We start from the raw sequence: 20,103 nt of genomic DNA on the forward strand, positions 1-20,103 counted from the left end.
AAGCAAATACCCAAAGCAGTCCGAACCAAGGACGGATCATTCAAAAATCTTTTTGTATCAAGATGAGGTGGTTTCCCCCAGAGATCCTCAAGAACAACTACAAAAGCGCGTTCAACATCATCCAGCATTTCCCAGGTATATCGAGACACTCTTACATCCCTCTTCCACTCTAGAGGGAAGGAGGGCTCGTCATTTTCATCAAGAAAAAAGGGGCGGGCCCCCTCAACAGCTCGAACTCTAAAGAAGTAATTCTTGAAGTCCTTAAAGGACTCATCATACATCGCAAACACTTTATGGCCCTGAGCGGACTGGAAAGAAACCCAAGAAGCTTTCTTTTTTGAAGAACCGCCAGGCTTGGTAGAAACGAACAAGTAAAGAAACAGAGTCTGGGAAGGTATTACATCTAGTTCACGGCAGAGAAGTTGGAAAATTTTAATAAAACCCTAAGAATTGGGGTGAAGCTGGGATGGAGCAATATTACACGACCACAACAGGTCGGTTTCAAAAGCAGTAAAAGGAAAAGTAACATTCAACTGGCTGAAAAAGTATTCATAGGCATAGAAGAAGGTACGCTCCCCCTCAATGGAAGTCGGAAAGCAAACCCTCTCATCAGAATCAGGAGCAACAAGCTCGTAATCCCCCTCGCGAGCATTGCCACCACAAATCCTATGACGCTTCCTCAGCTCTGTGCAAAATTCAGCGTCCACAACGGAAACACACAACAAAACAAGGGAGTCCAGCCAATCGGACATCCCCTCGGGAACTCTGGAAGACATCTCTACAATGTTATTGCGAGAAGACATGGGGCCAACTAAATCCTACAAGTAAGAAAAGAAAATGAGGTTACTACAAACATCTCGGACAAAGGGGAAAACAACTCGGTTAATGCTTCTGAGGCAATGAAAAGCAAGAAAAGGAAAACCCCAAGACTCAAACCAAAGTCCCGGGGCATCCTTTGGAGGCAGCAATAATGCAAGGTTTCCAAAACACATCCTCTGGATCCAAAGCAACAAAGCATGGGACCATTAAAGACGCAACCTTTTTTGAAAAAAGATCAGACAGGAAGCAATCTCCAAAAAACAGGTACAGATCTTTTATCAGTATCAAAAGCAACCAGAAAGCAACAGTAAAACCCCAGAAGGCCTCAACAGAAATTCCAAGAAAAACCACAAGAAGGAAGATAAGAAAAGCATATCACAGCAACGAGTAAAAGATTGCAAAAGATCCAAACTTTCAAACATGCAAAACCAGAACTCCACCAAAATTAAAGACAAAGCCACGAAGAAGACGAGAAAAGCTATTACCAACCTAGAAAGAACAAGCGAGCTTCAACAAAAAAACAAAGGAGGAAGACGAAATCTGGGAATATGAACAAGAGCAATGTCGCCGGAAGAAACACAAAGACTCCAAGCTCCAACGCCAAATGACGCCGCACCACAAGGAAAACAGAAGTGCAAAAACAAAGAGTGGAGAAAACTGAGAAAAGAAGTTACGAAAGAGCAAAAGGAGAGAAATTGTTTTCAGGTTTTTTCAAAATCCAAAGTAAAGAGCCTAGGAGAAACGGGGCAATTAATGCTCAAAATTAAAAGCATTAAACCCTCGCACGTTCCCAAAAAGCGCCGTTGTAAAAGCGCGCGTCTTCTAGAGGAAACGTTCTACATTCAAAACTGATACAAAGGAATCGACAAAATGCTTGAGTTCGGCTTCACCAAAGAAGGACCGAAGTCAAGGACTCGGCCTCAAAAAAGAAGACCGAGCTCAAGCAGGGGAACTGTTCATACCCTGGGTCGAGCTGTTCGACCCGAGATGTTCTACAGACAAAGCGACCGACCTCTTCAGGTCAGGACAACCCGACCTCTTCTCAAAGATCTCGACCAAATCACAGGAAAGCCCAAACAAAGGGTCCAAATAGAGGAACACGTCCCAAATCCAAGGGCAGCCCAAACCCATAGAGATAAAGGCGGTTCCCCTAAAGATAAGATGACCTCACTTAAAGATAAAGATAAGATAAGATAACTAACTTATCTTATCCATAGAAGGTCACATCTCACCATTATAAATACACTGGAGCACCCAGGTATAACTCATACTCTGATTCTACTCAATACCTGCTTAATACCCTTGCTAACTTAAGCATCGGAGTCCCTTGCAGGTACCCCCCACCCTCTGGGAACACAGGATCAGCACCACCACCAAGTCCAACAAATCGGACACATCAGTTCCGACCGCCGTACATCTGCCGGACACGTCGGCTCCGACCAACACAGAAGATCTCGTCCGAGATCGACCTACAGTTTCAGGTAACCCTCAGAACAGTAGCCATTCCTATTCTTTCTTGATTGGATAGTAGTTTGTATGCTGATGCCACTGTGAACTTTCCATCTGTTGACAATTTCCAATTTACTCTATCTTCCCCATTTTCTTCTCTTGGAGGCCGAATTGTATTAATTTTATTCCACATCATTGGGTCGAAAAAACCTTGTAAAATATCCCTGTTCCAAGTGTCTTTCTCTTTCACAAATTATGCAATAGTCTTCTCTAATATGGTTTCAGGAATTTGGTTATTTGCTACTTCTCTCAATAAGCCTTTTACCTTTACAGCCCACGGTTCCTTCCAGAAGTTAACTAATTTTCCATTTCTAACTACCCAAGTAGTATTAGTACTAAAAACACCCCATATTCTAACCAGCTCTTTCCAGAAGGCAAAATCTGTATTCTTAGAAATTGCTCCACTCCATCCCAATTGATTTCGGCCATATTTGCTGTTCAAGACTTATACCCATAGGGTAGTGGGGTCGGTGCAGATTCTCCAAATCACTTTAAGTATGAAAGCTTCATTAACTAGTTGTAGTCTTTTTAAATCCCATACCTCCTTGTTGTTTCGGTTGGCATAGAGTTTCCCAGCTTATGTGATGGATGCGTCTTTGGTTGCTAGTTTCTCCCCAAATAAATTTTCTTTGAGTTTTTTCAATCTCCTTACATATTCCGATGGGGATCTTGGAGTGTTGCATCTCAAAGTTCGCTATCGTGCCCAGGACTGACTTTGCTAGTGTTAGTCTTTCTGCTAGCGATAGACAGTGTGACTTCCACCCTTTTAATTTATTTTGCACCCTCTCTAACACATTCTTAAATTTGTCCTTCCCCTTTCTATGGTTAGTGAGCATCGCCCCTAGATATCTCCCTAAGCAAGCATTTTCACTATACTTACTTAGATTTGTGATAGCCCTTCTGGTTTCGTCAGACACATTTTTAGAAAAAACTATTGCAGTTTTGCTTAAATTTATTTTCAATCTTGAGGATGCACAGAACTCGGCCAGCACCTTGCTCACGATCTTCATTTGCTCCACAGTAGCTTCTGCATACACTAGCAAGTCATCTGCGAAGAGTAAATGTGATATTTGTGGACCGTTTTTGCCAACTCTAATTGGGTTCCATACTTTAGTTTCAACATGATCCTCTATGAGTTGTGACAACTTTTCCATGGCAATAACGAACAGATAAGGCGATATCGGATCGCCTTGTCTAATGCCACGTGATGGGTGGAAAGTTTCAGTCATAACCCCATTCCATAGCACGTTATAAGTAGCAGTACTTACACAACTCATTATCAACCTGGTTAAAGAGCTAGGGAGATCAAATTCTTCTAAACATCTCTCCAAAAAACTCCATTGCAACTTGTCGTATGCCTTTTCAAAATAAAATTTTGTTGCCATAAAGCCTCTTTTTTCCTTCATCCTCTTCATGATATGATCCACATCTTTTGCTACCAATATATTATCTTGAATTTTTTGCTTCAGCACAAAACCTGCTTGATAGGGTGAAATTCTGTTTTCAAGAGCTGGTTTCAGCCTTTCAAGAATGATTTTTGTCATGCATTTATAACTTACATTGCACAAAGCTATCGAGCGAAATTGGTTGATGAATTTGGGACTTTGGACTTTTGGAATCAGAGCTATCAAAGTATGGTTGTAATCAGCCATGTTACTTGGGTTATTCCATGCTTGGGTGATGTGCTGATATAGTGAAGATTGGATTGTATCCCAATTTTCCTTGTAAAAGAGAGTTGGAAATCCGTCTACTCCAGGAGATTTCAAAGACCCAATTCCAAATATAGCTTTTTTTAATTTCCATAATGTTAGGGGGGTGCTGAGGCTGTTACTAATATATGCTTCTAAGGGCAGATAGAAACAAAGAGTTAGGAGTGTGTGTGGTTCTGTTTGTTCTTCTTGATATAAATTTTTGAAAAAATCCACTGCTAAAGATTTTAAAGCATTTGGATCCTCTATCCATATACCATCCTGTGATCTCATTTTGGTGATCTTGTTCCTTCTTCTTCTTATGATTATTTTAGTATAGAAGTATTTTGTATTACGGTCCCCGTCCACAATCCAATTCTCCCTAGCTTTTTGCATCTAGAACACCTTCTCTCTATCTAGGACAGCTTCCAATTCCTTTCTTAATTCTTTCTCCAGTTTGTCAAGATAAGGGTTGTGTCCATAAGATGGTGCTCGCTGGATACCCCCAATCCTATTCAAAAGTCTTCTCTTTTGTTTATTCACATGGCCAAATGTCTCCTTATTCCAACTCTTCAGATAACTAGAAAGATGAGTCAGGGCGCATCCGAGATTAGCACTTCCTTTCCAATCTTCTTTGATGACTTTTTTATACTCCGGATGGAGGCTCCACATGGCTTCGATCCTGAAAGGCTTGTCTATGAGGTGTCGATTTTGGGGTCTCAAGGAGATAAGCAAAGGGTGGTGGTCAGAGTTGGTGCGGGTTAGCACATCAACTCTAGCTTCATGAAACCTGATTCGTCACGACGCATTTGATAAAGCTCTGTCTAGCCTTTTGAAGACTCTTTCTAAGCCTTCCCACTTAGGTCCCCTCCAGGTAAATTTAGAGCCACAAAATCTCAAGTCCATCAGTGAGCAGTTGTTAATCCAGTTTCTAAATTTTCTACAGGCATGAGCATCAGAACGACCTCCCCCTTTCTTCTCCAAAGGATGGATTATTTCATTAAATTCACCAGCTAGCAACCACTCTTCTCCCATATTAGTAGCAATATTACGCAACTCTCTCCAGGTTTGCTTTCGAACCCTTTCCTGAGGGCTAGCATAAATCGCCGTGAAGATCCAGCTTGCATGGTTGCCTTCTTGAATTCTCATGTGAACATATTGTGTCTTCGAGACTAAAAAATCTATAGCAAGGTCTGAATCCCTCCAAATGATCCAAATGCCTCCACTGAAACCACATGCCTCCTCAATATGATAAAAAGGAAAACCTAATTTACTAATGACATTTTTTGCATTATCCCCACTGCATCTTGTTTCTAGCAAGACTACAAGGTTTGGATTATGAATTCTTACCAGTTCTTTTAGAGAGCGACCAAAAGCCACACTGGCGGCTCCCCTGTAATTCCAGGTCAGAATTATCATATATAGAAATATAACAGGTAACATGATTCTCCTCATCATGGAGTATTTCATCTCTCCGCCCCATTTCGGGCATCATCCACATCCCCATTTTGGTTAGCTTGTTTTCCAGCTCCAGCTGATTGACATTGGAAAGCCACACACTTATTTTGTTGTAGTTGCTCCTCCACCCTCTTCGCTGCTACAACCATCAACTTTGTATTGACGGAATTGAGGTCTGGAGGCTCTGGCTCTTTATTATACTCCATCTCTTCATTTGTGTTAACTGTTTCTAGAACAAAAGAGTCCTCCATATCTAACTTCAGGTTGTGCTCAAATGTGTTGGGATTACTTTGGGGGTTACTGACTTGTGCACATATGTTGCTTGTGTTGTTCTTGTTAGGATGGGTCTTTGATGTCTGAGAGACATGAGTCTCTTGGCCAAGGTTTTTGTTCAGTGTTAGTCTATCTTGATCTGGGTTGGGTTGCGCTTTTTGGGGCTGAGGTAGTGCGGAGACAAATGTCTCGTTTGTAGGTTTTTGGTTTTGGTTTGGACTTTTCTCTACTTGTTGGGGTCTATTTTGGTTTATGTTAGCCTGTGATTTTTGGGCTTTAGATAGTGTTGGGTCATTTTGCGAGGCCTTGCTATTTTTTGAACTATTAGGTGCTTGGGTAGTATCTTTTTTGTTGTTTCACTCTTGCAAAAATTCTTTCTATATTCTGCTCCTGTGGTCCCCATAGCACATCATTGGCATTCGTAGCATTCTCATCATTCAGAATAGTGAACCTCGTACCATTGACCACTTTCTTCCCATTTTTGCTTATCTCTCCATCCGCCCCACTAACTGGACCTACACCTTCTTTTACCGTTTTCCTCCCGCGTGTAGTTTTTTGGACAATCATCCATGGTCCAAAGGCTTCTCTTTGTTCCTCCTGGACTTCTTTGCCCTTCTCTGAAATTTATTTTTCCTTTTTACCCCTGTCTTCTTCCCTGCTTTGTTGGTTCTCCACCCTTTCACCTTCCTGATTCATCCTTGCATGTTGTTGTTTAGTGCTTCCAGGAGGCTCATTTTGAACTTTTTTCGGGCATCTTTGCTTCTCATGTCCGACCATCCCGCATGCAAAGCATATGTTATGAATTCCTTCATACTCCACTAAGTAACGGACTCCATTGATGGCATATTGAGCTACAAGTGGTTCAGTGAGATCCAACTCGACACAAAGTCGCACAAATTTGCCTCTGCATTTCTCTGTCGTGTGGGTGTCTACTCTAAGGGTTCTACCGATGATGTTCCCGATTCGTCTAAGCATCTGTTCCTCATAATACTCGATTGCTAAACCGGGAAGTCTCACCCACGCCGCAATCTTATCTATCTCCACCTTCTACTGATTAAAGTCGGGCTTCCAAAATCTTATGGAGAGATAGTGGTCCATGATTTTCCATGGCCTTCCAGTCAACGCAAAATCCAGGTCCTCCTTAGAAAAGAATTTGACAATGAAAAAATTATTGCCTAAATCGATCACTTCTATGCTGCCTTGTCTACTCCACATTGCCTCCAGTCTTCTAGTCAGAGCTGGCAAGGATATTCGACGCCCCATCAGTTTCACGATGAGCGTCTCCCACCACGGGTTGCGGAGGTTCTTCATTGCCAATTCGTTTAAAATGAAATTATAGATACCTCCAACTTTCTCTACTGTGATTTCTGGCTGCTGGATTTTCATCTCTCCTTCCTTTTCGTTGATGTTAGAATATAATTAGGAAGAATATAATTAGAATCAATTAAGATCAATTAGTATTATTTAGTATATCTGAATATTTATTATAGAATATTACGTCTTTATTATTACGATTCTCTTAGCACCTATATATACACTTTTATATTGTATCATTCTAGACAATTTGAATAGACAACTTGTATAGATAACTTGAACACACTCAATAATATACCATCATTTTTCCAATTTAGTCTCTTGTTTCTAACATGGTATCAGAGTCATGGTATCCTCCTTGAAGAGGATAGGTTGTTTTCCTTACGGTGAAATCACCGTAGTTTTTGCATTTTTTTATACCATTCTTCTTTCCTTTTTGTCACTCTTTTGATACTTTTTCACTTCACCGACTAGCATATTTTCTCTGTCTTGTATTTTTTCGAGTCAAATAATCAAACACCATTGTCATCCACTGCTTACCTATTCTAAGGAAGAAATCATATAGTTTTCACTATCTTTCGGCAATTCTGTTTGTGTTCTCTCGTGGCAGTTCTGTCTGCGTTTTCCGTCTGCGTTTCGCTGTGTTTCCTTATGGCAGTTACGTCTGTGTTTTTTTTCCGACAGTTCTGTCTACACTTCCTTCAGCACTTCCTTCAGACAAGTGGCAGTTTCGTCTGCACTTCCTTCAGATAAGCGACAGTTCCGTCTGTGCTTCCTTCAGACAAGCAGCAGTTCCGTCTGTGTTTCCTTCAGACGGCAGTTCCATCTGCACTTCTTTCTGGCAGTACCGTCTGCACCCATTTTAGAGAGTTTATGCATTTTTTTCTTTTTTCTCTTTATTTGGTTGTTTTAAATAAGTTTCAAACTCAAGTTGTCACTTGAGTTTGAGGGTGGATGTTAGAATATAATTAGGAAGAATATAATTAGGATCAATTAAGATCAATTAATATTATTTAGTATATCTGAATATTTATTATAGAATATTATTATGTCTTTATTATTACGATTCTCTTAGCACCTATAAATACCCTTTTATATTGTATCATTCTAAATAATTTGAATAGACAACTTGAATAGACAACTTGAACACACTCAATAATATACCATAATTTCTCTAATTTAGTACCTTGTTTCTAACAGTGGACTCGCTGCTTCTCTTTTCCACCTTCTTCATCTGACTCGTCAAAATCTTCCTGAGAGGAGGAAAAGGAGTCATCTTCTTCCATCTCCATAGGCTTACCCCCCAAAAGCCTCACAAAACGATTTTTTCGTCATGCTTATCTGTTCTGGAACTTCAACATCTCCTATCATCCAGTCCTCTTCTCTGGGCACCAAGAATGTGTCTCCTGTAAACTATTGTCCCAAGCTTTCTTTTCTTACTTTTTTGGCATTTCTAGTTGGCTCTTGGGAACGGGAGTGACCTCCCTTACAAAGCCGCCTCTCATACGGTGGTTTTTGATAGCCGAAAGATTAGAACTTGAGCAGTTTTCCACTTCAACTGCTAGAGCTTATTAAGTGGTAAAAAAAAGAACATTTTTGTTCCACTCTATTGGATCATAACGGGCCTTTACCTACAGGCCTAAATCCACACATTGGCCCTTTTCGAGTTTGGTGTTACCATGACCCAAATATATAGTGATTGGCCCAAATCCATGATGAGAAAAAAAAACCTTAAAAAAGAATGCTAACATGACGTAAAGTAATTCAATCAACCAAGCTCTCTCTCCTCTAAGATGTGAATTATGAAACCTTATAAGGATCTTATTTGGCATTGACTCGACATCGGAACTAGCACATATATATATATAGTCCTTGAAGCTCTTCTAAGTTCTAACACAAGAACTATGATAAAATGTATCTGTAATTATGATAAAATTAATTTGTTCATTCTTAAATAAATTTTTATGATTAGAAAATAATTAAAGTGACATTATAAAATGTATCTGTAATTAATTTGATGGAGAGGATATCATTGTATGAAAACAGTAGAAAAGAATTTGTTTTGACAATACAAAGTTTTGTTGATGTGCAATCTCAAGTATGAACAGTGTATGCAGACTATAAAACTTGTCTTCTATCTCCGGTGTAGTAATCATCAGAAGAGACAAGGTTCTTCTGATCTGAGAGGTGCAAGCAACCAGTCCCGAGAATAATCATCTTCATAACTTATTGCTTTTCCTTCTCACCGTGACAAGTCAAACCAACTTCTCAATATATCTAATTACTTAATTAATTAATTAAGCAGCTAGCGAAAGCTTCAATTATTATTTTATGCGTAGAGATCAGAATACTTCATTAACAAGTTGAAAGAAAGTGTGACACAGTAATAATCTATTTATGCTGATGACTGTTCTATAGGTCTGACACCGGCCAATTATGAGAATCCCACCCCTGCTCAATGGTTTAGACCTTAAATTAAGCAAATTATTTTGTGACAGGAAAACAGTAACAAACAATGAATTTATATATCTTCAATACAGGTTTAAGGCTAATTTTTTTTACATACAGATAATTTTAACATAAAATATTTAATTATTTTAATATTTATACTATTATAGTAATAACATAAAATATTGGACATTTTGTAAAAAAAAAATCATTTTTTAATTATAAAAAGACGTTTTGTATACATATTTTTTAATTATAAAAAAATATTATTGATATTTTGTAAAGACCTACAATAATATATAACATTATTTGAGTCATTTTTAAAAAATTCACTCGTAAAAATTTAATATTAAAAAATTTTCAGGTTTGATGTTTAGGTTAAAAATTTTTATTATGAAAGAGAAATGTGTACAATTTAATTTTATTAGTTGTGCATGTATTTTTATTTTGACATCAGTAATCGGACTTACCGATTATTTTATTTGCAAGATGATTTTTCAAATTTTTTTAATATCAAATCGGATGGTCTAATTTGTTTGTTGTAATTTTTTAAAATAAAATTTATAAATTAGAGGATCTAATTTTTATTTCTAACAAATCAAATGATTCAATTTTTGTTCTCAAAAAAAATAAAAAAATTTAATTTTTACATTTTAAATAAAAACATTTCATGTTTAAAAATAACATCTTTATAATTTATCATCCTAAAAAATATCATTTCTAGCCCCAATATAAAAAATAATTTGGGTTGATGTTTATTGTATTAGATTTTTAAAATGTAAATAGTATCTTGTATAGGATGGTATTATGAAAGTGGGTATGCGGCAATGCAAATTTCCAAGTGTTACTCCTACTTCTTTGTTGTTGACAACTAATACTTTTTGAATAATTACACAACTTACTTTATTAAATATGAAGAAATTAATTAAAGTGGGACTTTATAATTTAATATGTCATGATGTTCATATCACTGGGCCACACTGGCCTTTTCATTCACCCTTACATTTATTTCATCAGAAAGGACATTGGATAATAAACATTTAAATTCCATAATCTATAATGCGTGCTGATAAAATTTCAGGGTATAGTTTAGTGATGCAGATCTGCAAACAGAGAGTTAAACAGTTGACACGTTACGAACTCGTCAGATAATAACTCATATATATCTCATTCTCAACAAAAAGTGTATAAATAATTTAATATAGTTGTTTCTAAATAAGAAATATATATAGAGAGAAAATAAATAACATATTATATTAATTTTTCTGAATAATAATTTAAGTCTCTGACTTAGCTGCTATGTGTGGTGGAGTTTTTATAATTATCAGCATTATTCTGCAACATGAACTACTCTGACAAAAGTCTCTTTAACGATCATGGAATTTTGGAGCCTTATCAGAGTTATTTGGGTTCCCAAAGGGGACTCTCCCTCCTCTCATCAAATAAAAGAAACGACTCGCATAGCAATTTTCTTTTTCTTTTTCTTTTTCTTTTTTAATATAAAAAATACCGTTATTTATATGTGTATGTGTATGGAGTTTAAGTGGATAATAACCTTATTTAATGTGTACTGAATTATTTTTTTTCGTAATAAATCCATTATCCTTATATTTGTATAACAATTAATAAATTTATATTTTTAACTTTTTAAATAATGGCATTTTTAAAATTTAGCAGTTTGAATTGTACAAGTTATTTGTGCAATTTTTAAATTAAAAATGTAATTAAGTAGTTTATTTTAAATCGTATTAATGTGAAATTTTATGTTTATAATTTAGAAGACATGAGTTTTATACTTAAAAACAAACTTTTTTTTTATTAAAATAGGGTACTCAACATTTTTTTTCATTTGTCTTACATTTGTTAATCCTGGCCAATTCTCTTTTTATTTAACTAAAAATGTTGGTCATTTAATATTTTTAAAAAAATATATTTCACTATAGTTTAAGACAAATTGTATTTGGAATAAATAATAAAAATTAATTTGATTCGAAATGAATTGAAAATAAATTATTATATTTAAAATAATTATATAAAATAAAATAACTTCTCCAAATCTTTCTCTTTTAATACATAAAATATTTTATTTTCAATCCAATTTCTTGAAAAATGAGAAGATTTAATGAAAACAAGTGTTCAAATAAATTTATAAAACTTATAAGATCAATCTAATTTTTATTATTTATCCATTCAAAAAAATAATTAAAGAATCAAAACAATACCAATCACACTAAAAGAAAGTCCCATTTCTTGGGTTAGTAATTGAGGCTGAAAGACATACAAATATAAAAAGTGGAAAACAACAAAAGCAGGAAAAGCTATGGACTAATAATTTGTCTTGATGATGATAAAATTCTAATAAATCAAAATGAGGCATTAACATTTTTCTTAGATAACAACAATAAGAACATATAAATGTCTCTAGCTAATGGATGGGGATGAAATAGTTACAAAAAAAATAAAAATGAAAATGTAAGCTAATAATAATGAGTAGTGCAGAAAATATAAAGAAGACATTACCATGTACGGTCACAACTCAGAATTCACAATGCAATAATGAATGTGAGTTCATTGAAACACAACACAAAACCCCAAAAGCAACCTCATGAGTCCTTTGTTTTTGTTGTTCATCTTCCCTAGCCTACTACACTACTCATCATCAGTCAGAGTACTTGTAATTGTAGATGATGGGCTTGCTCTCTTGTACGGTCTTGTTTTCATCAACACTGAACAACCCATCATTGCCGCTGCTGCTAATAACAAGTTGTTTAATCACCTCTAAATCATAGTCCAATGGGTTTGCCGTTTGGAACAGCCACTTGTCTAGCTTCTCTGTCCACTGGTTATTATTATTAATACCATCATCATCAACCACCATAGGCTGCTGCTGCTGCTCTTCATGATGATGAAACATGTGATGATGATGAAACCCCATTTCTTCTTTCTTCATCTCCCTCCCACCATGGCTACAGCTCCCATCAGATGAACTGCAACTCCCTTCACTCCCAAACATAGGGTAATACTGTTGCATGGGGCTCATCAATGCTTGCTGCTGCTCTTGTTGTTGGTTTTGGTAGAAAGGGAGACTGGACATTATTGCTGATGTTGCAATGGTGGTATTGTAATTATAATAATTAGTACTAGTTGAAGGAGGAGGAGCAGTAGTAGTGAAAGACATGCTTGGTGGAGTAGTAGTAGTAGTAGTATGAATGGTGGTGGGTTTTGTTGATTATGATGATGAGTCGGAAGCAAAGCCATGAGCTTCTTCTTGAGCTTGGTGTTCCAATAGTTCTTGATATCATTGTCAGTCCTTCCTGGCAACTGTGCTGCTATAATTGACCATCTGCAAATTCAAAAAACTATCTAATTGTGGAGGGAGATAGAGATAGAGATAGAGCTATAGGTAGATCTAATAAACTTTATTTGGCATGATAGATAGATACATGCAAGTGCAAGTGAAAGAAGGCAAAGATCTCTTTTCATTTTACCTCTTTTAGATACATGGATATGATGGAGAATATAAGTATATACCTGCTTCCAATATTAGCATAAAGACTGCAGATTATTCTGTCTTCCTCGTCGGAGAATTCACCATGCTTAATGTTAGGCCTCAAATAGTTAAGCCATCTCAATCTACAACTTTTTCCACACCTCTTTAGACCTACATATAAAAAAATAAACCATCTTAATTATGTAGCTAGCTAGGGACAAAAGAGGTTCATGTATGTTACTATTACCAGCTTTGTGAGGAAGAGCGATCCAGTTTCCACCAGTTCCATGCTTGTCTATGTACTCTTTCAGCTTTGTGTCTTCTTCAGGTGACCATGGCCCTCTCTTCACATTTGCCTTGTCACAGCAAGGAGCTCTTCCCATTTCTCTTCTCTTTTTCACGATCCAAATTTCAAACTCAAACTTCTCTGCCTACTGCTGCTTCTCACTTATAATAAGAGACCCTAGTTTTTCAACACTTAGAAAAAATTATTATAAACAAATTTCTCAGCATCGACAAGACGTTTAATTCATTTTTTATTACACGGTTTAATTTAATTTTCCACTACACATGCGTGCTTTTAAGTCGTCTTATTTAATCCAAATACACTAAAGTCTAAAGTAAGTACACTGCACTAAATCTAAATTTAATTTTATAAAAAATATTTCTCTTAAATCATATACCCATATAATACCTATATCATCACTCATATAAAATTATCTTTATATAAAATTATTAAATAATTTAGCATATCTGAATAAATTATACGAGGATGTATTTTAAGAAAAATGTTAGTAAATTAATATTTTTTTATCAATATTAACTAATATTTTAATATTTTTATTCTATTAAAAGTTAGAATTTAATCTTTAATATTTAAAATGAACTAAAACCTTTTTGGTCACCTAGCATTGCTCAAGAAATTAACTGTGAATCATTTATATATAAATGCTTATATTATGAGTTATATATATATATATATAGAGGTTTGAGTTATGAGATGAGTAAGTTTGTATAATGTTAGTTGATGGGTGAGTTATTAAATTAAAAATTTAAAAGCCTGTTTTATTTATTTGATGTATCTGTTGTGGTGTAATTACAGAAGCATCCAAAGTTTGCGAGATAGAGAATTGAAAGAAAGAAACACAGCAGATGAGAACAGGGCTATTGCAGTGATGGATACAGCTACCAGAATTGTGACTCTTTCCAAACACAACGACCAAAATGGAGACTCGCCTGGTTTTCTTCGCACCACATAACATACACTAGTGCCTTCTTTAATTAATTAATTAATTACTCCTATTTAGTTAATTATTATTTTATGAATAATAATGCATTGACACTCTGCCAAAAAGTAAAATGCCAGGCCATGTGTATTTAGCAAAAGACACACACAAAAGATATTTAAATGCTGCACGCAACTAATTAAAATATAGTAATACCATTATACATAACGAAAGGATATGTTATATGTATGATTAGGGCATGAAACTTAATTTGTATAAATATTGATGTACATAAATAAATAAAAAGGATTAAATAATAGTTTTTAAAGTAGTGCTTGCAGCAGGATGGGAGGTGTATATTTTGAAACAGCATACGACACGTCCATATAAACTTTACAGCCAAAAACCAGAAGGAATTATTATAGGTGGATAATAATGCAGTAATATATAGTAGTATTATATTTATATATAACAAACAGAATTGGACAACTTTCCAAAAGGCAAAAATAATTGTTAATATTAATAATGAATTAAGGGGAATCGCGCATGTACTTATTGTAGTGTCTCATATGTGGTGTGGATCAGATTCTTTGGGATTGACTAATCAATGGAAGGGGTAAGGATGATGATACATCACATACATATATAGATATGTATTAGCATTATTAGGAGCAAGATTTGTTGTGAACAAAAGGTAAAACAATGATCTTGCATATGCAGATGGGTCGTGTCACTCTATACATAACATTCCTTTTCTTTTTTCTTTTTAATTTTATTTTTATAGGAATAGAAAGAAAACCTAGCTATGGAGTCTCGGGAATGGCTTTAAGTCATTTTCGTACTTCATATACCATCATGGTGTGCCTATACACTAGTCCTCCTCACTCTTTTTCTTTTCATTCATTATAATTACTAATTGTTTGTTCTAATTATTGAAATGAACAACAGAGTACGTACATGATTACATACGTAACGTTGGATATTAAAAACTGATGGAGAAAGTGATACTTGATTGATGAATATATAAAATTAATTAATTACACGAGCTCAAATATTAAGTCCAGTTGTGCGTGTCACACTGATAACGTGTGGATTTGCAGCTAAACTGGAACCTATATATATATATATGTGCAGTTCTGTGAATGCACCTATAATTAGGGTAATTTTAATATAAGGAATTAACCAATTAAATATCTACTAGGTATTCAATTTTGGTCATATCGCTTTCTATTTCTGTTAGAACCTTATAGTAATTCAAGGTTAGTATTTGCCAGAAGAAGTCTACTTAGTCCTCTGGATTTCAATTCTCGAATCTCCTTCAATCGTCTTGTCACACTCACATAAAACTCATTGCATAACACAAACTTTCTTGCAAACTTTTATTTTAAGAACCTCAAACGAATAATCATATTCAAGTTTTCCGCAATTTCATCTTCGGCTATGTCTCGGTCAAACGTGGATTTGACCAACAAAAACAATAATAAGGTTTTGATATATAACTGAATAAAAAGTTGGTATTTAATTACTATTTGGATTTACGTGGCCCCTATTAATTAAACACCAAAAGTCATGGTCCTATGAAAGAAGAGTATAGTGGGTTCCATAAAGTAATAAACTTTAGAGATTAAATCAAAGCAATTAATCTGCATCGGTAGGCAGGGATCTAGGATGATATTTTTGGCTTCTTGTAATTAGCTAAGACCTATATATAATGCCTGCATTTTTGTTCCCTTTATGCCCCCAAATAAATATCACTACTATACTGTATATAGTAGTGCTTGTTAACAGTAACATACTACTTATATTTGACCATACTATATAATATTTAACAATTATAAGGCAATCATTAATCATACGATAGAAACGTTTCACCATACATATATCTCCACAATTTTATTACTCTCAGCAACAAGGCCTACACAAATAAATATTGTCCTCCTCTTCTTATTTAAATAAATATATCGTACATTTATATATCACCCAAATATTTATTCGGCAAAACATATAGCTGTGTCTCTATGAAGTTTAGGGGCTATGAACGAATTGGACTAAATCTCTTGCTTGCAATGCATACACAAAATATTTCAGTATTTACAGTGATATAATGTCATGCTGTATAAAGTTGTGACATGTAGTAGTTCAAAAGTAGCAGCATCAATCTGGTGCCAGGATATGGGACAGGAGGAGTAGTAGTAGTAGTAGTGGAGTAGTAGAGTATATATAATTAAATTGATGAATATATATTAGGGTGAATATATAGCTAGGTGGCATTGCAACAAACCCTTATTACCATATTTATATAAAGGTCAAGATGCTGACAAAATTAAAGTCTTATATAATATATTGAAGATTACTGGCTGGGATTGCCACATAATTGCTCATTCGAATAAGTGATCGCAAAATTCAAGCTAGGGACCATTGTGTTAAAATTTTATATTCTGTATATGGCCAAAAGGGGCTTGCTACACATACAAGTAAAAAAATCATACAAGTTTTACAAGTTATCAGTCCAAACTTCATTAACATACGCATTAACTCATTTTGAATGGAGCGTAACTACACGCGCCCCACTCAAACGGTTCATCTTCGTCTTCTTCTTCTTCTTCTTCTCTTCTTTTTCTTCTTTGTCTTCCTCTTCCTCTTCTTCTTCTTCTTCGTTTTTTTTTTCGATTTTCATGGTTTCTGAAATTCTTCTTCTTCTTCTTGCTGCACGTTCTTCTTCCTCTTACTCTTCTTCTTCTCCTTTTCTTTCGTTTCTGCACGTTCTTCTTCCTCGTTTTCCTTTTCTTTTTCTTCATTTACGTCTTTTCTCTCTGTTTTCTCGTTTTTTTTCGATTTTTCATAGTAAAATCGTTTTTGAAGAAGAAGAAGCAGCAAAAGATGAGGAGGAGAAAGAGAAAGAGTTCTGAATTATGCATAAGATGTACTTCAACGAATTTTGGGTGTATTTTCTTAAATCTTTTGGGTGTATTTTCTGTAACCCTTTGGGTGTATTCCTATAATCGTTTGGGTGAATTCTTATAACCGTTTGGGTGTATTTTCTGTAATCCTTTGGGTGTATTTCTGTAATCATTTGGGTGTATTTGAGTGATATCTGACTAATATCTATGGGTGTATCTGACTCATATCTATGGGTGTATCTTACTGATATCTATGGGTGTATTTTTCATTTCAGAAAAAATGGCAGGCATGACAGAAATACACCCAAACGATTACATAAAATACACCCAAGAGATTACAGAAATACACCCAAACGATTACATAAAATACACCCAAGAGATTACAGAAATACACCCAAACGGTTACAGGAATTCACCCAAACGATTATAGAAATACACCAAAAAGATTACAGAAAATACACCCAAAGGATTTAAGAAATACACCCAAAATCATGCATAATTCAGAACTCTTTCTCTTTCTCCTCCTCATCTTCTGCTACTTCTTCTTCTTCCAAAACGATTTTAGAGTTTGATGTCAAAAAATAATAGAAATCGAGAATAACGAAAAAAGAAAACAGAGAGAAAAGCACGTAAATGAAGAAGGAGAAAGAGAAGACAAGAAACAAAAAAAAAAAAGAAGAAGAAGAAGAGGAAGAGGAAGAAGAACGTGCAGCAAGAAGAAGAAGAAAGTGCAATGAAAATGTGCCGTAACAGTATGTGGAGGAACTAACGTCAACGACGAAGAACAAACCAGTGAGAAAGGAAGAGAAAAGAACGATCGAAAAAGAAGGAGAAGAAGAAAGAACGTAGTGCGTGTAAAGGATGTAGCACTTGCAGTGAATTTTGGGGGTTAGAGTTTAATTGACTTGTAATACTTACAAGCCCTAATCGCTTGTACGCAGAGTTTTTCTCTGGCCTAATTTGGTAATATAAAAATTAATTAAGTCATGTTGTTAATTATTAAGTAACTATCTTTTGATTAATTGTATTGATACTTAATGATAGTTAATTTATTTTTTGTTTTCTGATGAAGAGAAAATAATAAGTCATAAATTTTTTTTTAATATATATGATTTAATTTATACGTGAAAACCCCAAAACACAAGACTTGTAGTGATTTATCTATAAGTTTGATTTTTATATTTGTACATAAATTGTGAAAATGTGTTAGGTTTGATTAAAATGCTAAAATTTAAAATCCTTTGACGATTTATATAAATAAAAATATAAATAATTTTTTAGAATATGATAATTTAAAATTTTGGTTGTATTATGAAATGTTCTGCCAAGCAACGTGTACTTGTTTTTCGTCTGTTTTCTTTCGGTTTATGAAGTCTAGGAATTGAAAAAACACAATGGGGCCATGGCCTTCCTAATCAATTAAAGTCAAATAAATAAATCATTATAATTAAAAAAATTCAGTAACGATTTCATGAAATTCAGAAAGAAATTCAAAATGACTAGATTAATTAATTAATAGAAGGGAGTGGTGTCATGATCTGCATTGACTCTGAAACAGCAAGTGATGTCTCCCTTTCCTGTATGGTTGGCGAACTAAGCTGACAAAATTGATTTGTGGCATGTGAATTGTGCTAAAACGACTCTCTTTAGAAAGCGATTTTATTGTTCCGTACCAATATAAATAATCTAAATGAAGAAAGAAAGAAAACAAGAGTAGCAACATTGCTTTCTATTCGTTTTCATAAGCTTGAGTTCTAGTAAGTGAAATTGATTTCTCAACACAAACGACGAGTTTCGAAATTTTAGAATGTGAAAAAAGGTTTTATTTGGAGTATGTGTAGTGTATGTAATATTAGAATGTCATAGTTTTAAAATTTGGAAAGTTTAGAGGGTTAGTTTTTTTTAATTAAAATTTGGTCAATATTTAATTAATAAAAATAAATAAATAAATCAATAACTAAATAAACAAATAAAGTTCCTTCTTATTAATCAATTTAAGGTTGGTTTTGGTAATTTTTTTTAAGATATTTAAATTTTTGAAAAATATAACCATTTCACTATATTTTTAGTAAATGAAAAAATAAAGTTATATATATAAAGTTATGAGTGTTTTGAAAAGATGTAAAGAAATTTTTGAAGTTAGTTTTTTTTATTAAAAATAGAGAGATTTAAATTCGTAATTTTTTAAATGAGTATAAATAAATTATGTCATTTAAGGTATAATTCATTAACAAAATTAGTTTATAATTACCAATTTAAAAGATTTAATATAATACTATATATTAATAAACGGTGATACTATATAAAAACCCATAAGAAAATGCGTTTCTCTTTTTCTGTATTTTTACGGTACATAAATTTTTATTCAAAAATAGAAAAATATATTGATATAGTATACAATTTTTTGTATATATCACATAAATTTTTGCATATACATAACACAAATTTATTGATATAGTATAAAAAATTTTGTATACAACACATAAATTTGTGTTGTAAATGTATTTTGTTAGTTGAGTGATTTAGTATTTTGAATATGTAGTTCTCTACAAATTTTTATATTGTACACCAAAATTTATACATTATACTTATTTTATTGATTGAAATATCAATATTTTAGATATTTGGTCCTTCAAAAATTTGTGTCAAGTACCAATTTTTGATATTGTGCACTAAAATTTTAGTGTTGTACAATGTATATAAAAAAATTATGTACTCTAATTTTTTAAATATATATAAAAAAAGAAGACGAAGGAGGATGAATAGAAAAAAATGAATGAAAAAAAATTAAATAAGAGAAGAAAAAGATGTTGAAGAAGTTAATAATGATGAAGGAGACTGTAACGATGTTATAAAAAAACGTGCAAAAAAATTAACGAAAAAAAGAGAAAGAGAAGAAGAAGCAGCAACAACGCATATATACGTACAAGAAAAAAAAGTACACAATAAATTTGGTTGAAAACTTAGTTTAAAAAAAC

At 34.1% G+C, this 20,103-nt stretch overlaps 3 protein-coding genes across 3 annotated transcripts; all 3 read right to left on the minus strand.

The window, feature by feature from the left end:
• Positions 1–4,814: 4,814 nt before the first annotated feature.
• On the minus strand, positions 4,815–5,486 carry LOC107461695 (uncharacterized). Its single transcript, XM_016080240.1, has one exon. The coding sequence runs from the start codon at positions 5,484–5,486 to the stop codon at positions 4,815–4,817; it is 672 nt and encodes a 223-aa protein (XP_015935726.1).
• Positions 5,487–11,885: 6,399 nt separating this feature from the next.
• On the minus strand, positions 11,886–12,705 carry LOC107461760 (uncharacterized). Its single transcript, XM_016080323.3, has one exon. The coding sequence runs from the start codon at positions 12,685–12,687 to the stop codon at positions 12,169–12,171; it is 519 nt and encodes a 172-aa protein (XP_015935809.3). The 5' UTR covers positions 12,688–12,705; the 3' UTR covers positions 11,886–12,168.
• Positions 12,706–12,719: 14 nt separating this feature from the next.
• Positions 12,720–13,437, minus strand: LOC107461696 (transcription factor RAX2-like; the record flags this gene model as incomplete). The annotated part of the gene is made up of 3 exons (XM_016080241.3): positions 13,247–13,437; positions 13,041–13,170; positions 12,720–12,852 (listed from the first exon to the last, which is right to left on the minus strand). Coding segments are annotated over exons 1-3 (399 nt in total), but the record flags the coding sequence as incomplete, so codon positions are not given.
• Between the last annotated feature and the right edge of the window lie 6,666 nt (positions 13,438–20,103).

This window comes from Arachis duranensis, chromosome 8 (assembly GCF_000817695.3).
Source record: "Arachis duranensis cultivar V14167 chromosome 8, aradu.V14167.gnm2.J7QH, whole genome shotgun sequence".
Classification (NCBI taxonomy): Eukaryota; Viridiplantae; Streptophyta; class Magnoliopsida; order Fabales; family Fabaceae; genus Arachis; species Arachis duranensis.

Excerpts from the sequence above, each read along its gene's own strand:
- LOC107461695 (XM_016080240.1), bottom strand. The coding sequence starts at position 5,486 with ATGAAATACTCCATGATGAGGAGAATCATGTTACCTGTTATATTTCTA.
- LOC107461760 (XM_016080323.3), bottom strand. The coding sequence starts at position 12,687 with ATGTCTTTCACTACTACTGCTCCTCCTCCTTCAACTAGTACTAATTAT.